Raw genomic sequence first — 25,954 nt, forward strand, 5'->3', positions numbered from 1 at the left:
TACCTCAAATTCTCATGGGGTTTTGGTTTGGTTTGGTTTTTTGTTGCTGTTTTGGTTTGTTTGTTTTTAAAGCACATTACAAACAGGCTGAAGACCAAATTAAATCAGTGCAGGTAACAGACTAAACATAAACCAGTAATTTCTCCAGAGAATCCCAAGCAAATTATCTTATCCAAATATTCTAAAAGGCTTTATTGATTTATCTCACTGTTCAACTAATTTCACATTTTTAACTTTTCCTCACCTTATTTACTTTCTGCCTCATCTCTGTTAGACCTCAAATGGCAGAGACACGCAACAAAGTTTGCGGTAAGATCACCCTGTGGCAGTAAACAAGCCATTTTCCTCCTAAAAATTATTCTGAAGACCCATAATTTCATTCTGGATGATGCCAAAAGCCCATAAAAGCCAGTACATCCCCAATGTCTGAGAGTCCCCATCTCTACCTCTCCTAACAGCAGTTCCCCCCTAGAGAAACCAGACCATGGGGACCAGCTCTTTATGGGCCCAACCTACAAATTCCTGCTCACAACACCACACAAGAATCTTTTCAGATTCTTATATTTCAGATATCAGTACATTTCAAAAATCCACATTACTCTTCTCATTGATCAAATAACCATTTTGTTTAAAAACAGCACAAAAACTGAAAATTGTTCTGCATCTTCTAATTTACTATGAGAACAGTAACTCCCGCCTGAAGGAGAGAGAGATCAAAGCTTCTGACTTGCATTCTAGGTTATAGCTCTAAATGCAATTTAAAAACAAACCCAGAGAAATACAGTATACAGAAAATATAGCATTTAAAGGGAAATAATGCAGGTTTATCTGAATGGGAAAAGAGGTCATATAGTCTGTTATGTGCTGAACCATTAGTGCTCCATACAGGTGAGAAGCAAACCAGGTCCCCCCTGTCACCTGCGCCACCGCGCAGTCCCCAGGAGGATGCCACTGCCTTTCCAATACACAAGAAACAGCCCATGACTTTAGCAACCAGTTAAAAAGCAACCAAGTCTTTAAATGTCAAGCCACAGTAATCACAAGTGCTTAAAAAAAAAACAACCCAAAACCTGGGAGTATGGTAAATGAGAGACTAATTCCGGATAATTGCCATCTGGTTTAACATTTGAGAGCTGCGCCTCCCGCGTCCGTAGTTTTTCAGGGGAGACATCTCATTTGGGCAGGCAAGAAGAACAACTGGGTGACAGTCACAACATGACTCAACTGGGCTCAGGGGTTTTAAATGCTGGTAACAACTACCGCGATTAAAAAGAGCAAGTGCTGAATTCTGACTTTAATGGGTATCTTAAGTAGTTTCAGATTTCTGCCACCGCTTAAGGCGACACAGGCAATACACAAGCTGGTAACCCAAGGGAGAAGCAGCAGCACTGCTGCCGTTTCACTCCCTCCTGCCCCACTTTTCCCTCAAGAAGAACAGCAGACGAACCAAGGGAAAATGAAGCAAATTGACAACAAAGCCAGCTTGCAAAGTACTGCAGGATAGTTCCAAAATCATCACAGAAATGTCGAATCCTATTACACTGAGAACTGTAAGAGAGGTAGACCTAGCACACAGTTATCTAGGGCAACTTCATTTATTATCTTGTTACTTCTAGGTTAATCTGCTCTTTTGTGTTGATTTTACCCAGAAAAAGTATATCAAGGAAAACAAAACAAAACAAAACCAACTTGTTTTTACAAGGGAAGCAACCAGTCTTGCAGTACAAAATATTTACTCATTCATTGCCAAATACAATTGGCTACAGGGAAATGATTTAAGCCTCAGTGAACCAGCAAGTGTCAATTCATTTGTGATCTTCTTCCGTACCCTGTCCAATCCCTTATTGTTTATTCAGCTTCTGATACTTTCTGTTTATCTCCTGATACATTTTAGAGGCTCCTGTTGTGGTTTGTTAAGCACCCTGGCACTGAATTACTGCTGGCATCAGCAGGGGCTCCGCTTCACCGAGTCTGCAGGCTCATAGATTCAAATCTGCCAATTCACTTGGGTCACAAAGTTGACACCACTTCTATTTGGACGTGAGACTTAGAAATGCCTGACGGAACCCAGACACGTCAGACGCTTGTCTGAGCCTTCGCTTCCATGATTCAATCTACATTCAATATGTTTCTCTACAAGAACTCAACAGATCTCATTGTACAGATTGATTTAACAAGTCATCCACATGCTGCCGGGGAGGATACACCACAGAAGGAAAATTGCAAAAGCTGTTGCCCGGAGTCAGCCCCTGTTCACATGGTGGAGTTGCACTCACATAACTCATTATTGTCCTCTCTCCGCTCCCAGCCCCGGCGCGCAGGGCTCTGGAATGAAAACCCCACCTTATAGAGACACTCGTTTCACTTGTACATGCAGAGGATTAGATTCTTGTCACATCCATTAATTTTTTCTTTAATACTTGTTTATACTTTACAAACAGCACATTGATATTACAGGCTAATAGCCCACGCAACTCAACAATATACCCATAAATTAGAAGATCAAAAAAACAAAACAGCTCCACATTTTCATATTTTGCTCTCAGGATATTAAGAGGAAACCTTTTGTGCTTAAGGTTCAGCAGAAGTAGGTTCTGACCCCCACTCTTCCAATATATCTTTTTCAGGGATACCCACAATTAGCAAAAGGCAAGTCGCTTTGTTTCTTACCTCAGTTACCAGCTCCAACAGAAACAATGGATATTGCTTATTGCTTGCTTTAAATTGGCCTATATTAGTAATAAGATCTTAAACAGGAAACTGATTCCTGGCTTTCATAAACTACATTTAGATAAACTAAAGGATCCTTCCTAACTTTTTATTCCATGTTAGTTACGAAGAGTGAAGCATTAGGCCCTCCTACTATGCCGAAACCCTCAAAAGTTGCTCATGTGGGATGGTGTGTTTTCTTTTATACAGATGCTGTGATTAAAACCAAACTCTTCTGCTACTCCTCAATGTAGGTGTATCCTGGACATACTGAGCTATATCACAGGTAGTTTCCTATGGATATGAAGTGCGTAACATTTAAATGCAAGAGCAGTAAATGTAACTATCAGAAGTACAAATATATTTTGCATCAAAAACCAAATAGCTTTAAAAAAAACCCATTCCTGAATGCCTTATCACATCTGTCCTCAGGGTTCTCTGATGCTGAAGGTTTTTCTTCTTAAAATTTGTCTTGTAAAACTTAAGCCAGGTCCCAGGGGGAGCTGCAGTTGCATTTACATTCATATAAGAAAAGGATCACACCCTTAAATGCTCAGCACTATAATCCTTAATTTCAAGGTGGATACCTGGTTCTTCACAATCTTAACCTATACACCTGTGAACAGATAATATACTTTCTCCAGGACAGGTCACTTCACAAGTAAATGTGATGGCAGTAAAGAAATAAAGGAACCAGGAGTCATCTCAGGTGAGCTGCTGCCCTGCTGGATATCAAGCAGTTCAATGTGACAACTACATCTGATTCTGCCCATTTAATACAGAGGAGACTCGGTTTTAATAATGCAGCAATATTGGGATACAGTTAGAATCTGCAGCAGCCCGTAGCCCTTTTGTTGAACTGATTTAAATGACCGCTTTTTAATATTTCCTGGAGCTGAAGCTGCAAGAGCACAGGTGCCAATGGGACCCTGCTCCATTGGTCCCAGTTCTGTTCTCCACTGTCAAAACCTCACCTAAAGTCCTCAGAACATATTTTAATCTAAAACACAGAGGTCGCAGGGTAAATGGCCACAGTTGCTCCAAAACACAGGAGACAAATCTAATTCTCCATGAAAGAAAACAACAAATATACAACTCAGCGGTTACTTGTAGTACATTTATCCTCATCTCTTGAACACACAAATGCTTTCAGTGACTTGAGGCAGATTGTTTCGCTAGCAAGAGATACAAACTGTCAGAAAATGGCAAAGGGCAATTAGCAAATCACTTTTGTAATCACTGATGAAATTTCCTTTTCTCTTTTAATCCCCTATTGCTCATTCCCCCAAACAAGCAAAACTTCACCTTGAAAATGAACGCAATTTATTATATTAGCTGAATCTTTTAAAACAGAATGGCTTCTCATGCATTCCTGGCAGAAATTCAATAAGATTGTACTACTGTAGTGTTGATTGACTGCTGCTGCCGTTACACCAGTACCCTGAGAAAGAAACATTTTCAATGTTCATTATGAGATTTTTAGAGCCAAATACTTTGAGCTGTTAAATATTCTGAAATGAAGCTGCAGCGCAGAGACTACGGAAAACGTTTGCTGCGTGTTTAGAGAAGCTGGATCCATTTCCTCCACTTGTGCACCAAACTTTCCATTTACTTTTAACTCACTAAATATTAGTTGCGTTCTCTTAGATGCCTGAACTAATTATAAAGGTGTCTACCAAACTACAGCCTTTCACTTATGCAACCAAACATTTGCCCTCTCTCTGCACAGCCGTGTTGGTACAAAGTGATTATATCTCTTTATTATTTGTGTACAGGGATTTCTTGATTTCACTTTGATATGGGTGTAGCAGTGGCCACCACAGTCCTGTTGTATTGCCTTAACAATACAGGCTAAAAGCAAACAACACACTAGAAACTGTTACACTGCCCTGGACAAGAGAGTTTTTGTAGCAAATTTTCAATTAGAGACAATAAATGAAGGCAACAGCAATTATAGATGTTATTTCTGAAAATATAATTGGTTTATAAAACAATTTTAGTTATCACGATGTAAAGAGTGAGGAAAAAAGGCAGATTGGTATCTAGATCTCAGGTTGCAGGATGAGATAATGGCAGAAAAAAACATTTAATTGCAAATTGGGTACACATCCTACAGCCCTATTATCATTCCACTGCAGAATTATACTTCTATCAGAGATGCGGGTGAAGGCTCAGCTGTGGTCCAGGCACAGTCAGCAGACAGAGGTACAGAAGGGATGAGCTACATCTCTCACAGTCAACGAATTTCCAGGAGTAAGCGTATGTAAACTTAATGAAAAGACTAAAGTCAGTGCCCTAAAAACCCCTATTAAATACAGTATGGAATAGGCTCTAATGTTGATAGGTTTTTATCACATTCTCCTAGTTGAAACAGAGGTATGGGAGTACACACATAAAACACACAGCATAGTATTTGTGCTTGGAGAAAATTTGCCATAGCCCACCAAATTCTGAACAGATTATTATGTTGTACATTTACGACCCTGATGCATTCTTCTATCTGAGCTTAATTTAAGAAAGCTTTAAATCTATTTATCATCAAGTGAGATAATACTTATTTTCATTATTCCAAAAATAAAGACAAAGTATTCAGGAAAAGCAGGTGGGAGGATTAAGTCTGCTACCTGAAGAGCTTAAAGATAAGCATGGAGCTACAGAGTGACTGAAGTAAAACCCAGTGTTGGTCACCTTCCTTTAATGAAAAGTAGTAGGGAAGAGTCATTAAGCTGATTTTAATTTGAGTAAAGACCTTATTTCAGGTAGAAATGTTGGTGGTTGGTTTTTCCACAAAAGATGGAGACTGAGTCCTTACAAAGGACTCGATGCAATGCTTTATTTTTAACATGGAAGGAATGAACTCTATTTCAGAGGGAGGATGTTGGTGATTCATCTGTTCCTTAAGTCTCTCTCAGACAAAGGGAAATAGAAATCTAAAGAGATAGTGGATAGAATAACAAAGTCAAAACAACTCTCAGTGTATTACCTATATTGGAAACGCTCTCACAGAGCAGTTTCTAGATCCAAACAAGAATTTCTGAGCAGCTCACACTTGTCTGTGAGCCAATGCCAAGATTTTAGTGAGATGCTTTGATCTCCTTGCTTAGAGAGATGTCTAAGGGGGCTAAATATAATACATATAACCTAGACACTGCAAGCATATGATGTATCAAGTATAGCAATAGGCCAAACTAGATGTGAAGCTGTAGCCTGGACCTGTGCTTGCTGGGATCTCCCAACGGGTAACAAGAAGGTCAGTTATTTGATTTAAATCACATGTAAAAAATATGATGAAGAAAAACGTTACGCTTTTTTGTCCTTACAGACTGTAAGTTCACAAAAATGGATGTCAACACAGAAGAAAGTCTGGAATGCAGAAACGGACTAAAGTTATCAACCTCATCCATGCAGAATCTCCCACCCTGAGTAGGCTGTTTTAATGTAGTGCACACTGTGACCCCCAGTCTGTGTTATCTAATGGGTTATTAGTTCTCGCCCTTATTCGGGGCGCAGTACAGGGCAGCAGTGAAGTCTCCCAAGCACTACAACACTGACTCTTCTCTTGGAACCTCTGCTGCACATCTCAGACTACAAGGCAGAATTGCTGTAACTTAAACCCTGGTTAGTTTTATTTTTCTGAAGACAGTCACATCTCTGCCAAGGATCCTGGACCACTACTGCATAGAAGAAAATCAAAATATGCAAAGAGACAGGGCAGACTGCTTATTCCACGGTTGTTAGCTGAGCTCGGTGAGCTCATCAGCAAGATTATAATCATTACAATACTCCATTTCTTTCCGAAATATGTATGACTTTTATATTACTCTATGTGGCTAAAACACATCTGCCAATGCTACACACCTTGTAATAATACATCTTCATAGATTTCATGGGAGGCCAGATCTCACACTGTGCTTGCACAGCAGGGGTGGAAGCAGAGATTGAAAACTCCAGTTAATGGAAGGTTTGGAGGGTGTGAGGCACTGGCAGACTGTTGAAAAAGTGATAGACATGAAACTTTATCTTAACATCCTGGCAAACTTAGTCTATCTGGAAACTGCAATTTTAAGAATAGAGCAAATCTACCTCAGGGGAAGATTAGTATAAGAGCCTCGAGGCCCTAAATTATAGTGTCTTTGGTTTCTGAGGGAGTGTACCATCATCTAGAGGGAGATTTGGTACAACCACTGGAGCTCTGAGATGCTTTCTTACCATACTAACCTACTGTTGGACATTCAAATATTTGGGGAGAAAAAGTTTTCCTTTTCAAACACAGGACTGACACGCTATTTCTCCTTCTAGCAAATAAACACCTTGAATAGCAGAGATGAATGCTGAGAGTTTAAAAAGAAATCAAAATAGACAGCATTATTGTGATTTCATTAATCAGGCCAAATACGTCTCCTCACAGTCCACCCTGCCCAAACAGTAAAGCATCAGGAACCGAGAAAGCCCTGTGTGTAACAGCTCTTACTTATTTTACAGTGAGTTACAGCTCATTTGGAGCAGCTCACTAATTAATACAATCAGAAGCAAAAGTTTCAGGAATCTCCCAACAGCACACATTAGCATATACTGCCAAGAGACTTGGTAAAGTTCAAAGCTTATCTTGTAGCCTGCACGCTCCGTGTTTGCTCAGAGCAGCAGCTGGCCAAGTGATCTCCCTTCTCCTCAAAGAGCAAAATTAAATTAGATTAGATCATCTTCTCTCCCTTGTAGAATTAAGATCGTGCGATGAAAACAAGCAAATTAGCTTTTGAAGTCCTGTTTCTCACTTAGAGGCTACAAGGCTGAGGAATGTTACGGCACCAATTCAGCGCAGTGTGCGCGTCCCCTTCTCCTGGAAGCCCGAAGGAATCGGTGTCTCATCAGACTTGAGGTTGTGAGTGACAAGAGAATCCTGAGGGATGAAGCCGCAGGAGAAGGGAACAAAGGAGGAAAAAGAAATGGACACAAGGTTTTTAGGAAAGACACATGGAAATAGTGCAATAAGAGCTTCAGGAGTAGAGTTTTGAAAGCTTTTTGGTTTGTTGCTATGGAAAAAAACACTTCTGAGTATAAGAGGAAAACTTAGTTATTTTACTTTGCCTGGAACTAACATGAACATCTCATATAAGAAGAGCTCAGAACACAAGGAAAAAAAGCAATAACATACAGAACAGGGCTGTTTGGACTTCAAACCACGGCTGAAGAACAACAAACGTTTACAGATAGAAAATGGGATGAAGGATGAAGAGTTTTCATTCAGATATCACAGTGATGCCAGATGCCATATAAAAATCAAACGACCACCAAACAGTGAATGAAGTGGGCCCTACAAATGAGATCCTATATCTAAATGCTTGTTCCTAGTGCTGAATCACTGCACACCAAGCTGTGAGGTCAGTTGGCACAGATGCACTTAAACAAGCTTATAAAAATGTGTCCCCATTAAATTACCATGCTGCAGCAATTAGACACACTCCAGAAGATCATCCTATGCAATCTGTTCTAGATGAACAGCTAATGAGAACTACGCTAAAATACTTCTTTCTGGTTATGATTCCTCCTTTGAATATTCCCATAACTATGTTGCTAAACAAGTTAAACCTATAAAACTGAAAGGGGGAATGACATTTGCCTGCTCTGGACAGATGGAGTAGTAAAACTGGCCATAAGAATGTACAGCGATATCCATTGTACATCTTCACTCGGTCACCCTAGACTGCAGCAAATTTAGCAAGAAGTTAATTTAGCTTATAGTTCAGGGGTTTGCAGTTTTGTTTTCTTTCTCTTGTTGGGGATTTTGTGTTCGGCTTGGTGTTGGTTGGTTGGTTTTTAATACCTTGATTATATCCTAGTTAGGCTGGAGGTGAAGGAGAAGGTGATTTGTGTTTAGTGCCAGGACGCTTCACAGCCTGATCTTCACTGTTATAACCAGCGAAAATTATAAGATGAAGATGGTATTGCAGGGGGGGGAAAAAAGAAATACAAAAAAGTCTCACACACATGGAAAACAAAAGAGGGATGGAGTGAAAAGGGAACTTTTGAAGGGTTTACATTTTCCTGTGGTATCTGAATGGTGAATAGATAAGCCAGAGTTTGAGGCAGACTGAGGTGTCATAAACACTTAACCTGTGAAAACGTTGCTCACACTGCTTAAAGAGTTACTAACTTGGGCGTTAAAGATGCGTGGGTATAGAAGTAAATTTAAAACAATGGAAGCACTGCACAAACTTTCAGTATAAAACATTTGTTCTAAAGCATCTTAAAGTGAATCAGAGAAACTGTGCTGTTTCATGGCTTTGTTCTTTCAGTGTGGTCCCACACGAAGCTTGTGCTGCTGGGTGTACCAGAAACAGAGAAAAAAAATGGATACAACACCCATTGTGATTAGGTCTGACCCAGCCAACATCCATACAAGGCACTAGATGGCATTTTCAAAGATCAAAGGGATGCAGGTCAGACCTTTGGTGTTCAGGACAGTCTTGTTTGAGAAGAATTAGATGAACCAAGGAGGCTTGTAGACACCCGAGCTGTGTTGTAGGGTTCCTATGGTGCTTACAATATTCTGCAGATCAGCACAGACATTTCCTTCTCCTTACCCTCATGCTCACACTAAGTAAATCCAAAGGAGATGACCAGAAGAAAAAAACTGTTTCCACACAATTAGAAATATAAACCCTCTCTATGGTGACAGTGAAGTGACTTTGTTCTGTTTGTATGACACCTACACTCCAAAGTGCCAAGAGCGAGAACTGCAAACAAGGGCTTGACACCTCTCTGTATTTATAAACTTTACGCTAACAAAAAGCCAAGCATTTCTAAAGGTAAATGAGCACCCAAAAGGCCTTATGTTACAGCCTGAAATGTCTCAATTTCCTGTGAATTCCCTGGGACTTGGCTGATGCCATTTTACTGCAGCTGTTCATTCAATTGAGAGTTCACATCATGAAACATGACAATGAGAAAAAGAGCCGACGAGAGTTCAGTGAATACAGCTTTTCATTTAAAAAGATCCTCAAACACACACAATTGCTTTATTTTGCTTAATTTTCAACATTCATAAACATAATCACATTTATTTTCCTAGTCAATACTGAAAACAAGTGATAATCTGTAATATTATAACTTCCATCTCAAAGGAATACAACTGCAACAGCTTCCACTCCCTTCGAGAAGAGGTGAATGATATGGAGGAGGCTGGACTGCCGATGCAGGAGATGCATACATTATTTTTCCCTTTGAGAATATCTGAATATTGTTGCTATTGACTTCTTTTTGTACATGTATAAATGACTCTCAGAGAATAGGCTTATTTAAAACCAGTATTTTTCATGTGCCAAGTTACATGCACTACATATCTAATACTGGGAATAGCAAATGCTAATATATCCTAAGCATAAAAAATGAGCTCTTTTCCCCCACAAATTCCCAATAGCAAGAGTTCTCAGTGGAACCAGTGAACAGAGGTTGTTATTACCATTCCATCCAAACAATCTAACTAAATAGTCAAGTATTTGAAAATCAAGACCATGTACACTGCTCATTATGAAACCCCATCCTGTTTATTTTGAAGCAGGTGGAAAGACTTCCAGTTATTTCACTATAATCAGGCTTATGGTAAAGAAACAGCATTAGTTAAATAATTCATAACACTGGGACCTTAGATATGGTACAATAGCTTTGTACTCAGATGTTGAGAGCCTGTTAAGTGATGTGATGGTATTGAGATAGGAGTAAAAAGAGGAAAAGAGAAAGATGAGGGTACACTGGGAAAAAAAAGACAAATGGGGAAAAAAAGTAGTGCATTAGTCAGACAATCCACAGCAGATATCAGATACACAGATATATACAGATATCTCTGTAAGAGATATCTTCTCCTTTTCAAACCTGGTCTGTCTTGACTTTGCCCATCTGGCTCATGCAGATTTCTCAGGTCATTCTTGTCTTGGAACTTCTTTCCTATTAGCTATTTTCCATGTCTAGTTTGCTAACCAACCTTCCAGCATAAAGAAGAAATACCCAATGGAGAGGAAGTTCTGTGACAAATGTATTAAGCTCTCACTAGACCCGCAGTGTTCCCCGGTCAGTTCCTTCAATATCACTAGAATCTACCTATTCTATCTGAAACATTTGTTCATACTTTAGTCACTGCTTTTCCTCTATTCCTTAATACCCACTAGCTTCACATGTATCATTTTTAGTACCCCATCTTTGCCAGAAAGATGTTCCCATCCCTCATTCTTCCTTGCACCTTGTTCACTCCTGTTCTTCATTACGCATGTTTCTCTTCCAGCTCTGAGTTTTCCAATGTGAGCAAAGGGGTATTAAATTATCAATCCAACCCTTAGTACAGGAAGAATTTCCACAGAAATAAGTATTTAAATCAAAAGATCTTAGTCAAAGCTTGGTTTGTATGCTAGCCTTATTTCGATACAACTATATGGATTTCAACAGAATTTAAACTAGATTTAATCTACTTAGAAAATAACCTCTCTTCTGTCTACTCCCCAACTCCTAAAGCTTTTAAAGTTTTCATTGACAAATGTTTTTCCATTGGTGTGGCCATATAATTCCCTAACTTGGCTCTTAAACAAAAAGCAGTTTTAACACATTTGGCACCCAGACAGCATGTCCTAATAGAGCTCAAAATAATAGATTCCGAAAAACACAGACTGTGTGCTAAGAAGCTGAAAGGCATCAGTTCCTGCCAGAGCCAACAGGTGCTGAGAAAAATTAATATGCTTCAGTACTAAAACCAGGGAGGAAAAACACATCCAACAGGGGCTTTCTTGTCCTCCCTCCTCGCGTGATGCTGAATGGTGTCACGGCGGCGCTTTCAAAGTGTCACAGTCTCGCTAATGGTGATAATGGGAAGGTCCTGCTGCTCACAAACAGCTCTGCTTCTGACAGCTTCCACAGAAGAGGATCAGAAATAGACTGGCAACAGTTCAAATGCACCGTTTAACACATCAAGGTGCAGTAACTCCGTGTATTCCCCATAGACAGCAACCCCTTCAGGGTCATCTAAAGGCCTCCCTGGAAGTCGTTCTTCCGGATTCCTTTGATAACATTTCTTTATACAATGCATGTTCAGAGAAGGCTACACATCCTTGCTAAGGTGGATTTCAGTACCAAAGCACCATCTCCATCCAAGTGGAAACATGGTTCTGCTGACCTCTTGCAACGGCACGTAGAGAGAAACCCTATCTCACATTTACAATATGAATGAAAAACTGAAATGTAATTTCTCTTCAATAGAAAGCCTCTAGAGGGCTAAATGTTCTTAATTAAATCAGCTCCTCTTGCATCTCACATAATGGAACAGCTACCTAGCTTTTAACTGTGATATTCTTCATTTACAGGTGTGCAATTTCACATGTACTTAAGTCAAATGCTCCCTCACTATTTCTATTCCACCCAAAACTAGTATGCTGAGCCTCAACAGAATGGTTACACTTCCCTAGCAGTATAAACAATTATCGTGCACACCCACTAAAATAAATCCAGGAAACTAAGCAATCGACCCACAGAACCTGGGTTTGCATAAAATAGGGATGAACCCTGGAAATGGGAAACAACTACTTCCAATTGCAAAAAAGAACCCCAAAACACAGGTGTGAGGCTGCACAGTAAACAGCAAAATAAAAACGCACCAAGGAGATCCCTTTCTGCTCAAACCTTAAAAGCTGAGAAATTACTTTGAGTTCATTACCTATCCCCCCAGACTAATGTATTTACTTGTATTCAAGTGAAAGAGTGGGGAAAAACATATTTGATTCATTCTTTGTAATTTCCCCAGGAAAAAATATTTTTTTGGAGAAAAACAATATACAACCAGCTGAGCCAAATTTCTTTCTCCCTCTCAGACAAAATTGGATCATGATTCATCATATACACAGTTGAATTTTAATTTATTCCTTTAACAAGTTTGTTTGTGTGTTTTCTTGTAAGCAAGAATTAATACACCCAGACATGAGGAAATGTTAATGTTACTGCATTGCCTTTTGAATTTATAAATGTTGAGTCTAAGTCCTGTTGGCATTCATTCTTGCCCGAAGAAAAAAAGACAACTGTCTGACCTATGCACAGAGGTTCTATGTTCTTTGTAGAGGTTCACACTAACCTCACATCAGTTATCTCCTGAATGAAATTACAAGATCCTGCCCATCTTCTACGTGGGCATAGATGGATGGTTACTACCTTCCTCAAGGAAAGCTGTTTCAAAATAATTCATTCACGTGGTAACTCCATGGTGACACTCAACTAAAAGAGGAAGGTGACACGGGAAAGCATTTGGCCTATTAGGCTAATGTAAAACCCCACTCAGTTCAGTGGAGTCCAAGCAGAATTTAGCCATCTGGTATTCATACACACATCACAGCTAGGATGTTCACCTGCTAAATGAGTAGTTCACGAAGCAACACTAACGATGATAACCCTTCTGTTCTTGCAGTGAGAAGCTCAGAAAGCCCTCTGGTTACTGGAACTAAAGAACACACCCAGTTAGATAAGTCCCTATCCCTGATCTCTGCTGCAAGAGAAAATAAAGAAACTCTGCTACAAATTCTCAATTTGGTGCAATGCATTCAAGGGAAGTGAGGAGCTGCACCCACTGAGCAGCTCTAGAGCTGTGTCCACTCAGGGGCCAGGCAACGCAGGGTCATGCAAGAAATACATCTGTGCCTTAACCCTGCCAACTATTACCCCAAAACACCCACCACTGAGAGAATTCAGAACAGGCTCCTCCTCCAAATTCGTCCCAGAAGATTACAGAGGAAATTGTGACTCATCTCTGAAGGGGGAACCAGACCTGTCAGTGTTGCAACTCATGCAATGGTGTAGCGAGCAGCCATTTGGTACCACCTGCCATAGTCTTCTGAAGCATCATGAACCAGTTTGAACCCTTTAGCTCACTTGTAAACAGAGGAAGCACAAAGACACTGCAATTCTTAGCTGCTGCAACACTGTCTGCTACTCTATAAGCTTCACAGAAATACAAACACAATCCATAAGCCATGTATCAGTGGCATTTTCCACAACTGTTTTGTGTTTTCAAACCATTAGTTAGACATTGCAAGCGAATTTGGCTCTAAGAAAGATAAAAATGCATCTGTTTCTACCACAGAAACACCTTTGGCCAATAAGAAGCCCCATTTCTCTTTGCAGAAAATTTGTGGACTCTGTGGAATAAACAAGCAAAGTGAGGCAATTTGCACTTGCTAAGTAACATGTAAGTGTTGCAACTAATTCTATATATGTGTAAATACTATCATTGGTTCCAAGCATTTTGTTCATCCCTAAATTCATAATATCTAAAACTTGTTTTCTAGACAAACAGGATGTCTACAGAAAGCAATGCAGCAAGAAACGGCAGTGATATGGCACATGAATACAGACACATATCTATGTGTATACACACACATACACGCGAAGTAGCACTTACGTTAAGTCAGGGGTGTCAAACTCATTTTCATTGGGGGCCACATCAGCCTCACAGTTGCCATCAAAGGGTCGAATTAATTTTACGACTGCATAAATGTAACTACTCCTACATTCATACAGTCCTAAAATTACTGGGAGGCTGATGTGGCCCCCGGTGAAAATGAGTCTGACACCCCTGCACTAAGTGCTAATTTACATCTGCAAAGAAAAGTGAGCAGCCAGACAGACGGGGCCAGAGCTTCAGCCTCTGTGCGCTGATTATTCGCTAACTTGGAACAGGGAGACTTCACAGAAGCAAACTTGAGATTAACAGTAGATCTAACACCGAGGAATGCTGCTGTAGGACAGCACACGGCATCATGGCTTTGTATTCGTAGTAGAATCGTATTTAATCCAATTAAAGTAATTACTTCAGCCCAGTCAGCCCTGGTTAAGTCTCCAATGGAGTTAATTACCAGATGATGGTTAAATACTTTGAACACGCAAATGTTAAATACTCTCATTATTAATATTATAATTGCAACTGCTGCAAGAGCAGGTGGGTCCAGTGTCCTTTGAGCACTGCAATGTTGTAACATGAAAAGTAAGGCCAGTACTTTTATCTAGTTAGTTTAAACACATTTCCTTGTTTTACTAACCAAGTATCTGCCTCAAAAATACAGAAAAGCTAGGGCCCTACTTACTTTACCACCAAGGAAATAACCTGTGTGATCCAACACAAACTAAAGGGCCATGGTCTACCTCCCATCATCCAACACCAGCACACAAGACCAAATATTTACAGGAAAAGGAGAATGAAAACCACAAGATGGAAATAAAAAGAAGCAGGAGAAATCTACTTCTTGTACTGTGAATTTCTACAACAGAATTAAAATCCTATGCCCCACCAGCACTGCCATGCACAGTATTGAATCCCTGCTTGGTAACACAGCTTTAGGCAAACACCCAAAAAAGATAAAGTAATGATTGAAGGCATAGAGAAGAGGGAAGGAAATGAGACACTGAATTAAGAAAGGTTAAAAGGACTGGGTCACGTTTAGTCCTGCAAAACAAAACTGCACGGAACTACAGAAAAGAGAACAACTGATTATTCTCCCTAGTCAAAGATGGAACAAAAAATAATGAGATGAAGCCATAAAGAGGAAAATGAAGGATTGAGAACCTTTATAACTCAAGGAGTAGAACAAGAAGCCCAAAGGCTGTAGAATACTCATCACTGAGGGTGTTCAGGCTTAAGTAAACACCCATCTGTTGAAGAATATTTTGTTATAATTGCTCCTGCTATTGTGCAAGAAGGTAGAAAAACAGTCCCCCCTAAAGTCTGAGGATTGGATACCTACAATACATTTCTTTCACATTTTCGAAACATTTATTCAGAACAACAAACATCTGGTTCTTAATCCCCCAATTAACACTGTTTCCAGCCCTAAGGAATTAATCATAGAATTCGTGGAAAACAGTTTATTTGCTAGCAATGGAGCAGAACAAATTGCCTACAAACTTCTGCATTGGTAATGGAGCAGTGTAACGGCCTTTTTTTTTTTTTTTTTGACATTTTAATTCAAAAATATAAAGAACAGAAAGTCATCCCTGGAAAAATACCTTTGCAGCAGTGTGTCAGAAGAGAGTTACACTGCACTGCAGACGCAGGCTCTCGCCTGTGCTATTGTAAAAAGTGGCGGATATTATTGGTATTCAGGAGGACAGAATTCTGTGGCTTGGCTGAATTCAAAGGGACCTGTTGGTAACTTCTGAAAGCAGGTATGTGTGACCGAAGATGACAGCCCTGCCAGCAATGCTCAGCTCATGTCAGCTGGCCAGGGTGGGTCAGGATGTGCTTCCTGCCAACAAAAGCTGCACTGAACACTTAGCGTCACTGAACCAAATGCCTGCTCACCTTTTGTTTTTACCATTTCCACAATATATATTTTAATTTATTTCCAGTTACAAAAAGAAAACAGAGTCCAAAGTATCATCCTGATAAAGAAAATCTACCTTACTGCTTGCGTTCTGGCACCGCTGTCGCCACTCTTTGTGCTAAGCGGCTTTCCTGGCTATAGCTGGCCACCAGAAGAGGCTTATCGTCCCAACACCTCTTTGTTACCACCTCTTACACCTCACAGCTCAGTGGATTTACACCCTGCTGCTTTTCGCTGCTGTGGAGAAATTAAACGGAATGGAAAGTCAATCACCAAATGTTCTAGTACTCTCGAGTTAAAGATGTCCATGTGTGTAAGAATGGAACATGCTGTTCATCGGTTTATTCACCGGGCTTTGCCAATAGATGCATTTTAACTAAACATCTTTTATTCTCACAAAACAGATTTTCAATGAGTAAGCAATACAAACAACATGCATTATGATTCTACCCAGCAATCCAGCCTCTTGGTAACAGCTCTGACGTCTCTGCTCGCCTCGGGCTCTCACATTGACCACTGCAATTTACTTCAAGGTTATCATGATTTGGACAGCTCTTGAAAACATGTTTTTGTTGTTGGAGCCTTCTGTACACATTTGCTGTGGTCGATGTTCTTTCTGTACCGCCTGATTTCCTTGTGAATAGTCCTGAGACATCAATTAGTAACTGAGTCATTTCCCCTTACGCTCCTTAAATTATCTTCAGATATTTCTTCATCACCACATTCCAAGCTGATGGCTGCTTTAGTTTTGCATTTTTCTACAATAAAGCCTTTGCATTTCTTACGTGAGGTCTAATCTTGACTAAGTTTACAGCTGCTCTAACACCTTTATATATTTATTAGTGCTACTGGACATCATGAATGATGTAGAAAGGAGGAAAATACAGACCTCTATTTAGTTTTGTAGAAATAGTTCTGAAAGCGTTAGGGTTTAGGGTTGTTTGTTGGGGTTTTCTTGTTTGTGGTTTTGGGGTTTGCTGATTTTTGTTTGGGTTTGGTTTGGCTTTTTTTTTTTTTGCTTGGTTAGTATTTGGTTAGTTTTATTTTGTTTCTGTTTTACCATGCCATTCCAGACTGTTGCTTGTCTACTGATTTCTCTATGATTCCAGTGTATTTTAGATGACAATAAATCTTCATATGGAAGCCAGGAAGATGGGGTTTACCTTAATATTCAGAGTTGACAAGTATTGAACTCACCCACTCTAAGCCATGTAAGCCCTTTCATTTGTTCCTTCCTTTCCAAATTGCATCAAATCTGTGTATGCTCCTAGTCCTTCACATCTCTCTGGGATCAGTCAATTCAAAGATCTCTTGTATTTCTCTAGCTAGATCTCTACCAGGGACATGGAATAGGACACAACAGGGCAGAAGCTGAGAAACCATAAAGATAAAATCACTCTCAGTAGAAAACAACAGCGTCCAGAACAATAAAATATATTCTTACAGACAAGACCAAAAAACTATAACTTTGACAAATAACTACTTTGGGGATGCCGCAGCCAAGTGGTACGAGGTGTTAAACACTTTGAAAGATCTTATACCAAACTACTTCCAATCTAAGCTGTAATAAAAAAAAAAGAAAAAAGAAAAACCAAAGCAAACCAAACAAACCAACCACACACACCCTCCTTAACCAAGCCTTGGTGATGGAGAAATGTGTTATTTCCTACTGACAGCAGCAACCAGGGATGCAGACGGGGCTGTCTATCAACGGCTGTGGCAGGGAGCTGTTGTTGGATCAGCTCTACACGGTGCCCTTAACAGGCAGCCAGCAATTACAGGTTTCTTACCCCAATAATTACAGGCATAAGAATATCTCTTGAAGAACATTATATCCTGGTTCTGCCACGGTGCTTATGCTTCTCAGGGTGCAACACACTAACCAGAATACATACTTGTTTCTTAGGACTGAAATCAAAGCCTTAACTTAAAGCCAAAGCATGTCAGTTGCGTTTGTCGTTGTGTCCACTGCTTTAAAGGGGCTCACGCTGCTATTTTAAGTGGCAAGGAATACAGACAAATTATGAATTATTATTTCTTTTTAGAAAATTTCAGTGTGCTTCTTAAAGCAAGTCCCTTTTCAATGGGAAACAAACATTCCACAGGATTTTCATTAAGGCTAGAGGGTTTATACCCATGGAATAAAGTAAGAATAAAGAATGTAAAAGGATTCAGCAAGGATATCAAATAGCAAGTGTTGGTAAAAAGGCATTTCACATTTATGAATTCATTAACTTACCAGTTGGGACAGCAGGATCCATCGTTGGCTTTTCCCAGGTATTGACCTGCTCCCAGGTAAATCCATTGGTTCCCAAGGCCACACTATAACCACAATTACTATAGTGCTCATCAAATGAACAACCACCTAAAACCAAGAAAAATACATTGACATATTAATTACTTACTTAAATATTTTGTATGCAAGATTACACAGGGAAAAAAAACCAACGATTCCTGCATATTACATTTCAGACAGCAGAAGAGTTATCCAGGAAACCTTTTTGTACTTTCTAAATTTTGTATTTGTTGGAAACCTTACTTTTCTTCTCCCTATACTACTGTTTCTTAGATCAGTTGCCTTTATTTCAACTTACTGTCTTTACATTTTCAAGGGCAATTGCAGATGATTCACACATGCAGGACTATTTCTGTTTGGGTCCCAGTAATTGATACTTAATTACATAAACCTCCAGGTCAGATAATAAAAAAAAGAAGAAGAAACATAGAAGATAAACAAGAACAGCATCAGTGTTCCTATAGTGAATCCTCACTTTTTTCCACTTTTAAGCCTTGAATTACACAATCACAGAATCATGGAATGTCCTGAGCTGGAAGGGACCCACGGGGATCATGGAGTACAACTCCTGTCCCTGCAGTGACACCCCACAGCTCACTCCATGTGTCTGAGGATGGTGTCCAGTCTCTTGTTGAACACTGTCAGGCTGTGGCCATGACCCCTCCCTGGGGAGCCTGTTCAGTGTCCAGCACCTCTGCATGAAGAACCTTTTCTGAATGTCCAACCCCAGCCCCTTCCTGCCATTCCCTCGGGAACTCCCACAAGCTTGGGTTACACCTAAAGAAAGTTCGACCTTCCTTTTAACCACCTCTTACGCATATCACCACGAAGCTCCGTGTAGCCTGTGCCTATTCGTCAAGGTCTTCCAACTCAATACTTTTTAGTTTCTCCACAACAAGAGAATAATGTAAAGTCAATGGCAACTACCATTCACACCTTCCAGTCTGCTGACTAAGCGATCTTTCCTACTGCAATTCCCAAAATACCTGGATGCAGTTAACTGCCGTAAATAACCTGGCAGCTGCCTGAACACTTGTGAATCAAGGGAAACCCATGAACAGTGGAATGAATTTTGTATGCCAATGCAGATTTTCAGAACTTGTGTCAAGCAGACAAATCAAGGTACTTTATTCCCTGGTAAGATATTCCTACACTGGTGTCTCTTACATTACTTCGGGCATATTTCTCTTCACATCCACCCAGCTTTGTCTGCCAAAGACATTTCAGTACTGGATCCATCACACCAGGCAGCCTGGGTCCTGGAGCTCAGACCTTAATCGCGCCAACAGTGTCTCTGTACTGCTTTGGTTTTCTCTCTCAAGGCAGCAAGGGCAATTTTTCTCTGCAGATACTACTTCTCCAAAGTCAACTGGACATATCTAACACTTGAGAGCCACAAGGCCTGAGCGATGCTCAAGGTAACTCTAATTCGCTCTGCCAGCCAAGCTGCCAATTGCTCTTGACACTAATCGTGGAGTTAGATGCACAGAGACATTCCTGACTCTTTATTCCTTCCCAGAGGCTGCATTGCCTACACAGACACAATAAACAGCTGGTAAGTGAGTGATCTCAGGTTCCTTTGCGATAAGGATTAACGAACACTGGGGACATCAAGGCCTCCTTTAGTTTTCACCTATACTTGCTAGCTTCCAAGAAAGCCCAAACTTGCCTCAGTTTCTATGAAACACCTCATAAATGGCAAACACAAATACATATCACGTCATCAATATTTATTAAATCCTTATCCTGCTAAAGGACTTAGAAAACCAGTGGCAGTTGGAGTGCACACTAAGTTGTTCTACAAACCTACACATATTATTTCTAGCTAAGTATATACTAGAAGGATTTGTTGGGTAGAGCACCTGACACCCCAAAACATTCAGTTGTTAAAGAAAAGTTTGAAGATCAAGCTTGCCCTAAAAAAAATATTTTGATATATTGTATATCTTCATTATAAGCAAATCTTACTGTAGCTTATGACCCCTGCAAGCTTGCCTGTCTGTTTCAGTAGAGTATCTCCAAATATTTCAGAAGTGTCATTATTATATAACATTTTAATATTTTTTGCTTTAAATTGACTGTACTTGTGAAGCTTTCCCAGCTGTCAAAAAGAGCAAGATTACACTTCAACTGTTTCCCTAATTTTTAAAATTTAATTTAGGTGAAAAAGTTCAAATTTAAAATATTCAACACGCTAATTAAAATGGCTAAGGGAAAATAAAGGTGTTCTGGATTGCGGGGGAGTGCGCCTTTTTCACAGCAAGAGGGTATGAGAGATAATATCAAATACTATGCTCCCAGTCTCCAAGCAGGATATTCTAATTTTGGCAAATTCACTTCAATAGCACAACGTCAGCCACACACCACGTCCTCACCATCTCTGTTCAGCACAGCAACGCCACTGTCTCTGTGCTATTACTTTGAAGGGCTTGTAAACAAATTCTCCGATCCAGCCACACAATTGTACAAGGTCTCATGTACATGGAGAAAACTACACAGGTGCTGCTACAGAGTCCCAGAAGCAAAATAGGTGATAGTAACAAAATATGGGGTAGAAATCCTCATTTAACAAAGCACACAGTTGTGATAACTGGCTAAATAGGTTATTTTATACATGCTGAGGTAGGTAAAGTTGGAGGAGCTGAGAAGAGGATACAATGAGAACTTCTGGAAATTAATTAGGAGTTTCCACTGACAAGAGGCAACATCTACGGAAGCTTTAAAGTGCCTTGTTTGATACCAGGTTTGCACGTTATAATTTTAGCCACAGGATCACAAAGTCGTTTGAGGGAAATGAGAACATTCCAACATTCACCAAAATGGGGTTCTACATCTTCATAAATTCTTTATAAGAATGAGGATTTTAGGAAGCAAACAGGGATCTTGGAGCTTTTCCCCTTGTTGGCTGAAAATTAAGCAGTGACAAATGCAGTCACTGAACGGGGCAAAAAAAAGGAAACAGAGATGAGTGATAGTTAGATAACACATGTGGTGTTGACCTCTTTTCACAACACGAAACCCAAAAAGAAAGCAGCTTTTCCTTTCCTGAAAAGGGTCATATTGAAGCAAATAACATCTCATACAGGAAGGATAAAATATCCCTTGTTTTACACTGCAGGCTTGTAACAATGCCACTGCTCATCTAAGTGATGCTAATTAATTTTGAGCAGACCTATCATCAGTTACCGAGACTTGCCCCCAGATTAAATGTAAACCAGTCTTGCATAAATTGAATGCCTCCTTTGAATATATAATTGAATTTGCAGAAGTGTGCGCCAGGGGGGTGTTTAAATAAGTGCACAAATATGATAAAAAGAACTTCACGCCATTATATCTAATTCAGTAAGCAAAAATAATGGCAGGGGCACGTTCCAATTAGTGTTTGATTTATTTATGTTAACAAATCCAATTGGTAGAATGTTTTATAAAGTCATCCAATGTCAAGCTCATGGACTCACCAGATTAAAAACAAAACCAAATCAACAACAACAAAAACCCCACACCACATACTGAACATGAGAAACCTCATCGGTTATCCTGTGTTTCTAAACACACCCAGAAAGCAGCACAGCATCAGACATAATTTCATTGACCCTTTACAGCCTTCCCAAGGTAGGAAGGATTAGAGACAGTGAGAACATTAGTCTCATTTCTCACACCCCAGGCCTTTCGTCTGGGGCATAAATACTTAGCTTTCCCCTTACTTATTAAATAAATGAAATTAAAAAGCATGCAACAGTTTTCTGTGGAACATCTCTTCTGAAACTCTCATGAGAACTGAGATTTAATTCACCAATTCAGACCTCCACAGCCTCACCAAATATGAGGCAAATACAGTAAGAAACACTATGGGATAAGTTATTTATGAGCTATAAATTAACACACCATTGTTTCTGAGGGAATAGAGTGTACACTAATAGAGTGTACTAGGGCAACAATGATGATTAAGGGAGTGGAGCATCTCCTGTGTGAGGAAAGACTGAGGGAGCTGGGGGTCTTTAGCTTGGAGAAGAGAACACTGAGGGGTGACCTCATTAATGTTTATAAATATGGAAAGAGTGAGTGTCATGAGGATGGAGCCAGGCTCTTCTCCGTGACAGCCAATGGTAGGACAAGGCGTAATGGGTTCAAACTGGAACACAAGAGGTTCCACTTAAATTTGAGAAGAAACTTGTTCCTGGTGAGGGTGGCAGAGCCTGGCCCAGGCTGCCCAGGGGGGTTGTGGAGTCTCCTTCTGTGCAGACATTCCAACCCGCCTGGACACCTTCCTGTGTAACCTCATCTGGGTGTTCCTGCTCCATGGGGGGATTGCACTGGATGAGCTTTACAGGGCCCTTCCAACCCCGGACATTCTGGGATTCTGTGAAAAGCTCTTAATTTCAACTGGAAACTCTACTCATCTCAAAGCAGGCTCACTATTGGAATTTTGTGTCACAGTGATTTCAACTGTTATCAACCTATTAAGGGAAACCACGATACTATCGGTATACATTTTCTGAAAATCTTTTCCAAATTTATATACCATGTTGAAATGCTATCTTGGCACGTTCAACACGACACAGCTATTCCCACACATTTTGAAACAGCTGATGAGCACAGTTTCCATGCGCATACACACATGACACATGCATGGATGCAATTAATGGTTGCATGTTTATTGCATAGAAACCTTCCTATCATCAAAATATTGCTGACACTGCAGAAAGGATTACGTTTGGTCTTCATGACGACTGTCACCAATAACATAGCTCGATGTTGGGAAAGCCATAGATCATACAGGTCTAATATTGTGTAATGAAACACCTAAAGACACAGTGTTGTCCCAGTAATATTTTTTTCTTCCAGCACTTTTCTCCAGAAATTACTCATCCCTAATGTGGAACAGTCAGACAAAGTTTATCAGTTATCCTCCTAACCCCACAGAACCACTCTGCTGCAAAACAAGCACTGTGGCTGGGATTCTGACATGTATGGTACAAATATTCCAGCTGTATTTCCTGAACTTGTCAGGTTAAGATAAGCTTTCACGCTTAAATTCATTATTATAGGTTTCTTTTTGCAAAAGCTTGCCTACAAGTCTCATGATTTGAGCCCTAGCCCAGCTCATACATTCATTACTAATTCTGTACTTCCTAATCCACCAAGGATCAGTGAAATCGCTTTCAAGTATCCTAGGAGTAAAACTAACATTAAATGTCATTTGTTTAAATTTGTATGTCCAAATCTAGAATGACTCATCTAACTTCACTTGCCAGAATACACATCCTTTATTTAATACCAAGAATATCTTTTTGCTTCTGACAGCTTAGCTGTCACCTATTTCAATACCTCAATATTAACATTTTATTGCTTTATTTAAGCATAAGTACATACATATCTACAATCTCACTGGATTTGTTTTTATGCTGCAGAACAAAGTCAGTCAGCACACTGCGCCTTTCCAAAGAACCTTAACTTTGCAAGTTCAGTTTAGTTTCAATCTGCTGAAACACACCAAGATCCATTTACATAAAGAGTTTTCAGACTTGCCCTTCCCAATATAACAAGACTTTAAAAATGAACACCGGTTTTCAAAACCACGGACAGTTCTTAAACAGACTTTCCTCGTCGTCCTTTCTTAGGATTCGAGCTAAAAACACTTTAATTCATTAGCTGACTGGCTTTTTTTCATCCTTGAAACAGGCTCCTGCTTTATTCATGGTATGACAACAAGAAGATTCCTTTTTAAAAATGCAAATTTGTAGCACTTGTTTTTATTCTTGTAGTTTAAATATAAGCCTTACTTTGCTTCAATTTATTTTTTAAATTACAGGACCATTTTTTTTTCCTAAAACAATACATTTCTGTATTCCAATAATCCACCTTAAATGATTAGCCACGATTGCTGAAGATGTGATTAGCTCTATTGGTAGCATAAACCATTTCTGGGTATTCATTGTTTCTGCAGAAAAGCTTACACTGCTTTTCTTTCCTTCCAGCATCTGAAAATTCTTGGGTCTAATTATTCAGTATATCTTAACAGGATTATCTAACATCGTATTTATTATCTAACACTGTATTTATGGTGCATTTTCACCGAATTCTACATCAATTATCTCACCAGAGTCTTGATCAGTCAGTACTTTCCATTGACTTACTTCCTCTCAACATTTTATAATACTACATGAAATACCTATTCAAGCTGTGCAGTCATTTAAATTATGTACTTATTTTACTTTTACCATCTACTAAGGCAGCAAAAAACTGTCTGGAGATAACCATTTCTCACTTATTTTATATTCCATTAGTAAGCCTATCTTTCTCAATAAGCTTTTATACAAACTTCAAATTAATGTGTTTGAACTTTAAGCAAGAAGCAGTCATTGACTGACTCATATTATCCCCGGTGATGAATAAAATATTGTCTTAAAAGATGCAATTTCAGGAATACCAATACCATCTACATGTCGTCTAATTTTCTCCTTTCCCTGTACTACTGTTCCTTGAATGCTGCTGGAGCTCCTGTTTTGACAGAAGATTCTCCTTATAGATTCTCCTATAGATAAGATGTTTTATTTGAAGTTCATGGTCAGAAAACATGAAGATAGTAGCTTAAATAAGGGTAGGAAGTCTGGTTTGTTGCCACACCAGTGAACACAGCATAAAACTAAACAATCTGGTTGCAATCAAATGTAATTAGAACAAACTTTTATCATTGTCAGAAAAGAAATCAAGAGCTTGTTGGGCTGGCATTTTCATCATCATTCCAATTAGCTCAGTCCACACAAATGAAGCCAAAGGAAGGAAATTAAATCAGTGCTGAACTTCAGAAAACGCCCTGTTCTCTTTGGCAGTTCCCCCATTCAGCCTGCAGAGTCTTCTGCAAAGCTCCTTGCACTTGGCATCCTCTGAAGCTTCTCCACCCCATCACCAAAGCCAACCCCCTACTAACACCTTACACGGGCTTGTGACTACATCTCCCGCGGACACTCACAACTACCCGCAGTATCCATAAAGACAACCAGGTATGTGTGTATACACGCACACCGCATCTGTATTCTAAGTGGCTCCAAGAAGAAATATCAGTAATTTAAATGATGATTTCTTGTGGAAGAATCTACAATGGCAAGTTGGTTCTTGGTGAACAACAAGAACATTTTGCTTAAATTGCTTCTGAAGAACACATGCAATTAGAGCTCCAGCGTTTTGTAGGTCTCCAAAGGCTGCTCCTTGATATTTGAGGTAGCGCACTTAATATGTACTAGCACAACTGTATACTTGTTGAATATCAGAAATTTCGATAGATATTGTCTGTTACTGAGTATCAACAAATAAAATCTAATTGGCTAATACAATTGTGATAACTTGCAGTGAGTGCTGCAATTTGTATATCTTGTTAAATTTAATAACATGGTTATTATAAGCTACTCTCTGGGAGTGTCTGTATAAATAAGTTCTATTGAGGTCTAACAACCCTTACAGCTACAAGTTTGTATTAATACACTTCTCAGATTGAGGTTCTCTCTTACAAAAGATCATTTTACTTGTTGCTGACAGTTACGGTTTCAAATGACATATAAAGCGCAATGTCAAGAATACGTGAAGATATGTATTTTAAATTGTTTTC

The 25,954-nt window shown here is 39.5% G+C and overlaps 1 protein-coding gene across 1 annotated transcript in view; it reads right to left on the bottom strand.

Annotated features, from left to right (window-relative positions):
* The window catches only part of PTPRT (protein tyrosine phosphatase receptor type T), a gene marked incomplete at both ends in the record, with an annotated part of 367,619 nt that overhangs the window by 250,072 nt on the left and 91,593 nt on the right, over positions 1-25,954 (bottom strand). The window contains 1 exon segment of the mRNA XM_080354355.1: positions 18,292-18,417. Coding sequence (XP_080210481.1) covers positions 18,292-18,417 — 126 coding nt within the window.

This window comes from Nesoenas mayeri, assembly GCF_963082525.1.
Source record: "Nesoenas mayeri genome assembly, chromosome: 16".
Taxonomy (NCBI): Eukaryota; Metazoa; Chordata; class Aves; order Columbiformes; family Columbidae; genus Nesoenas; species Nesoenas mayeri.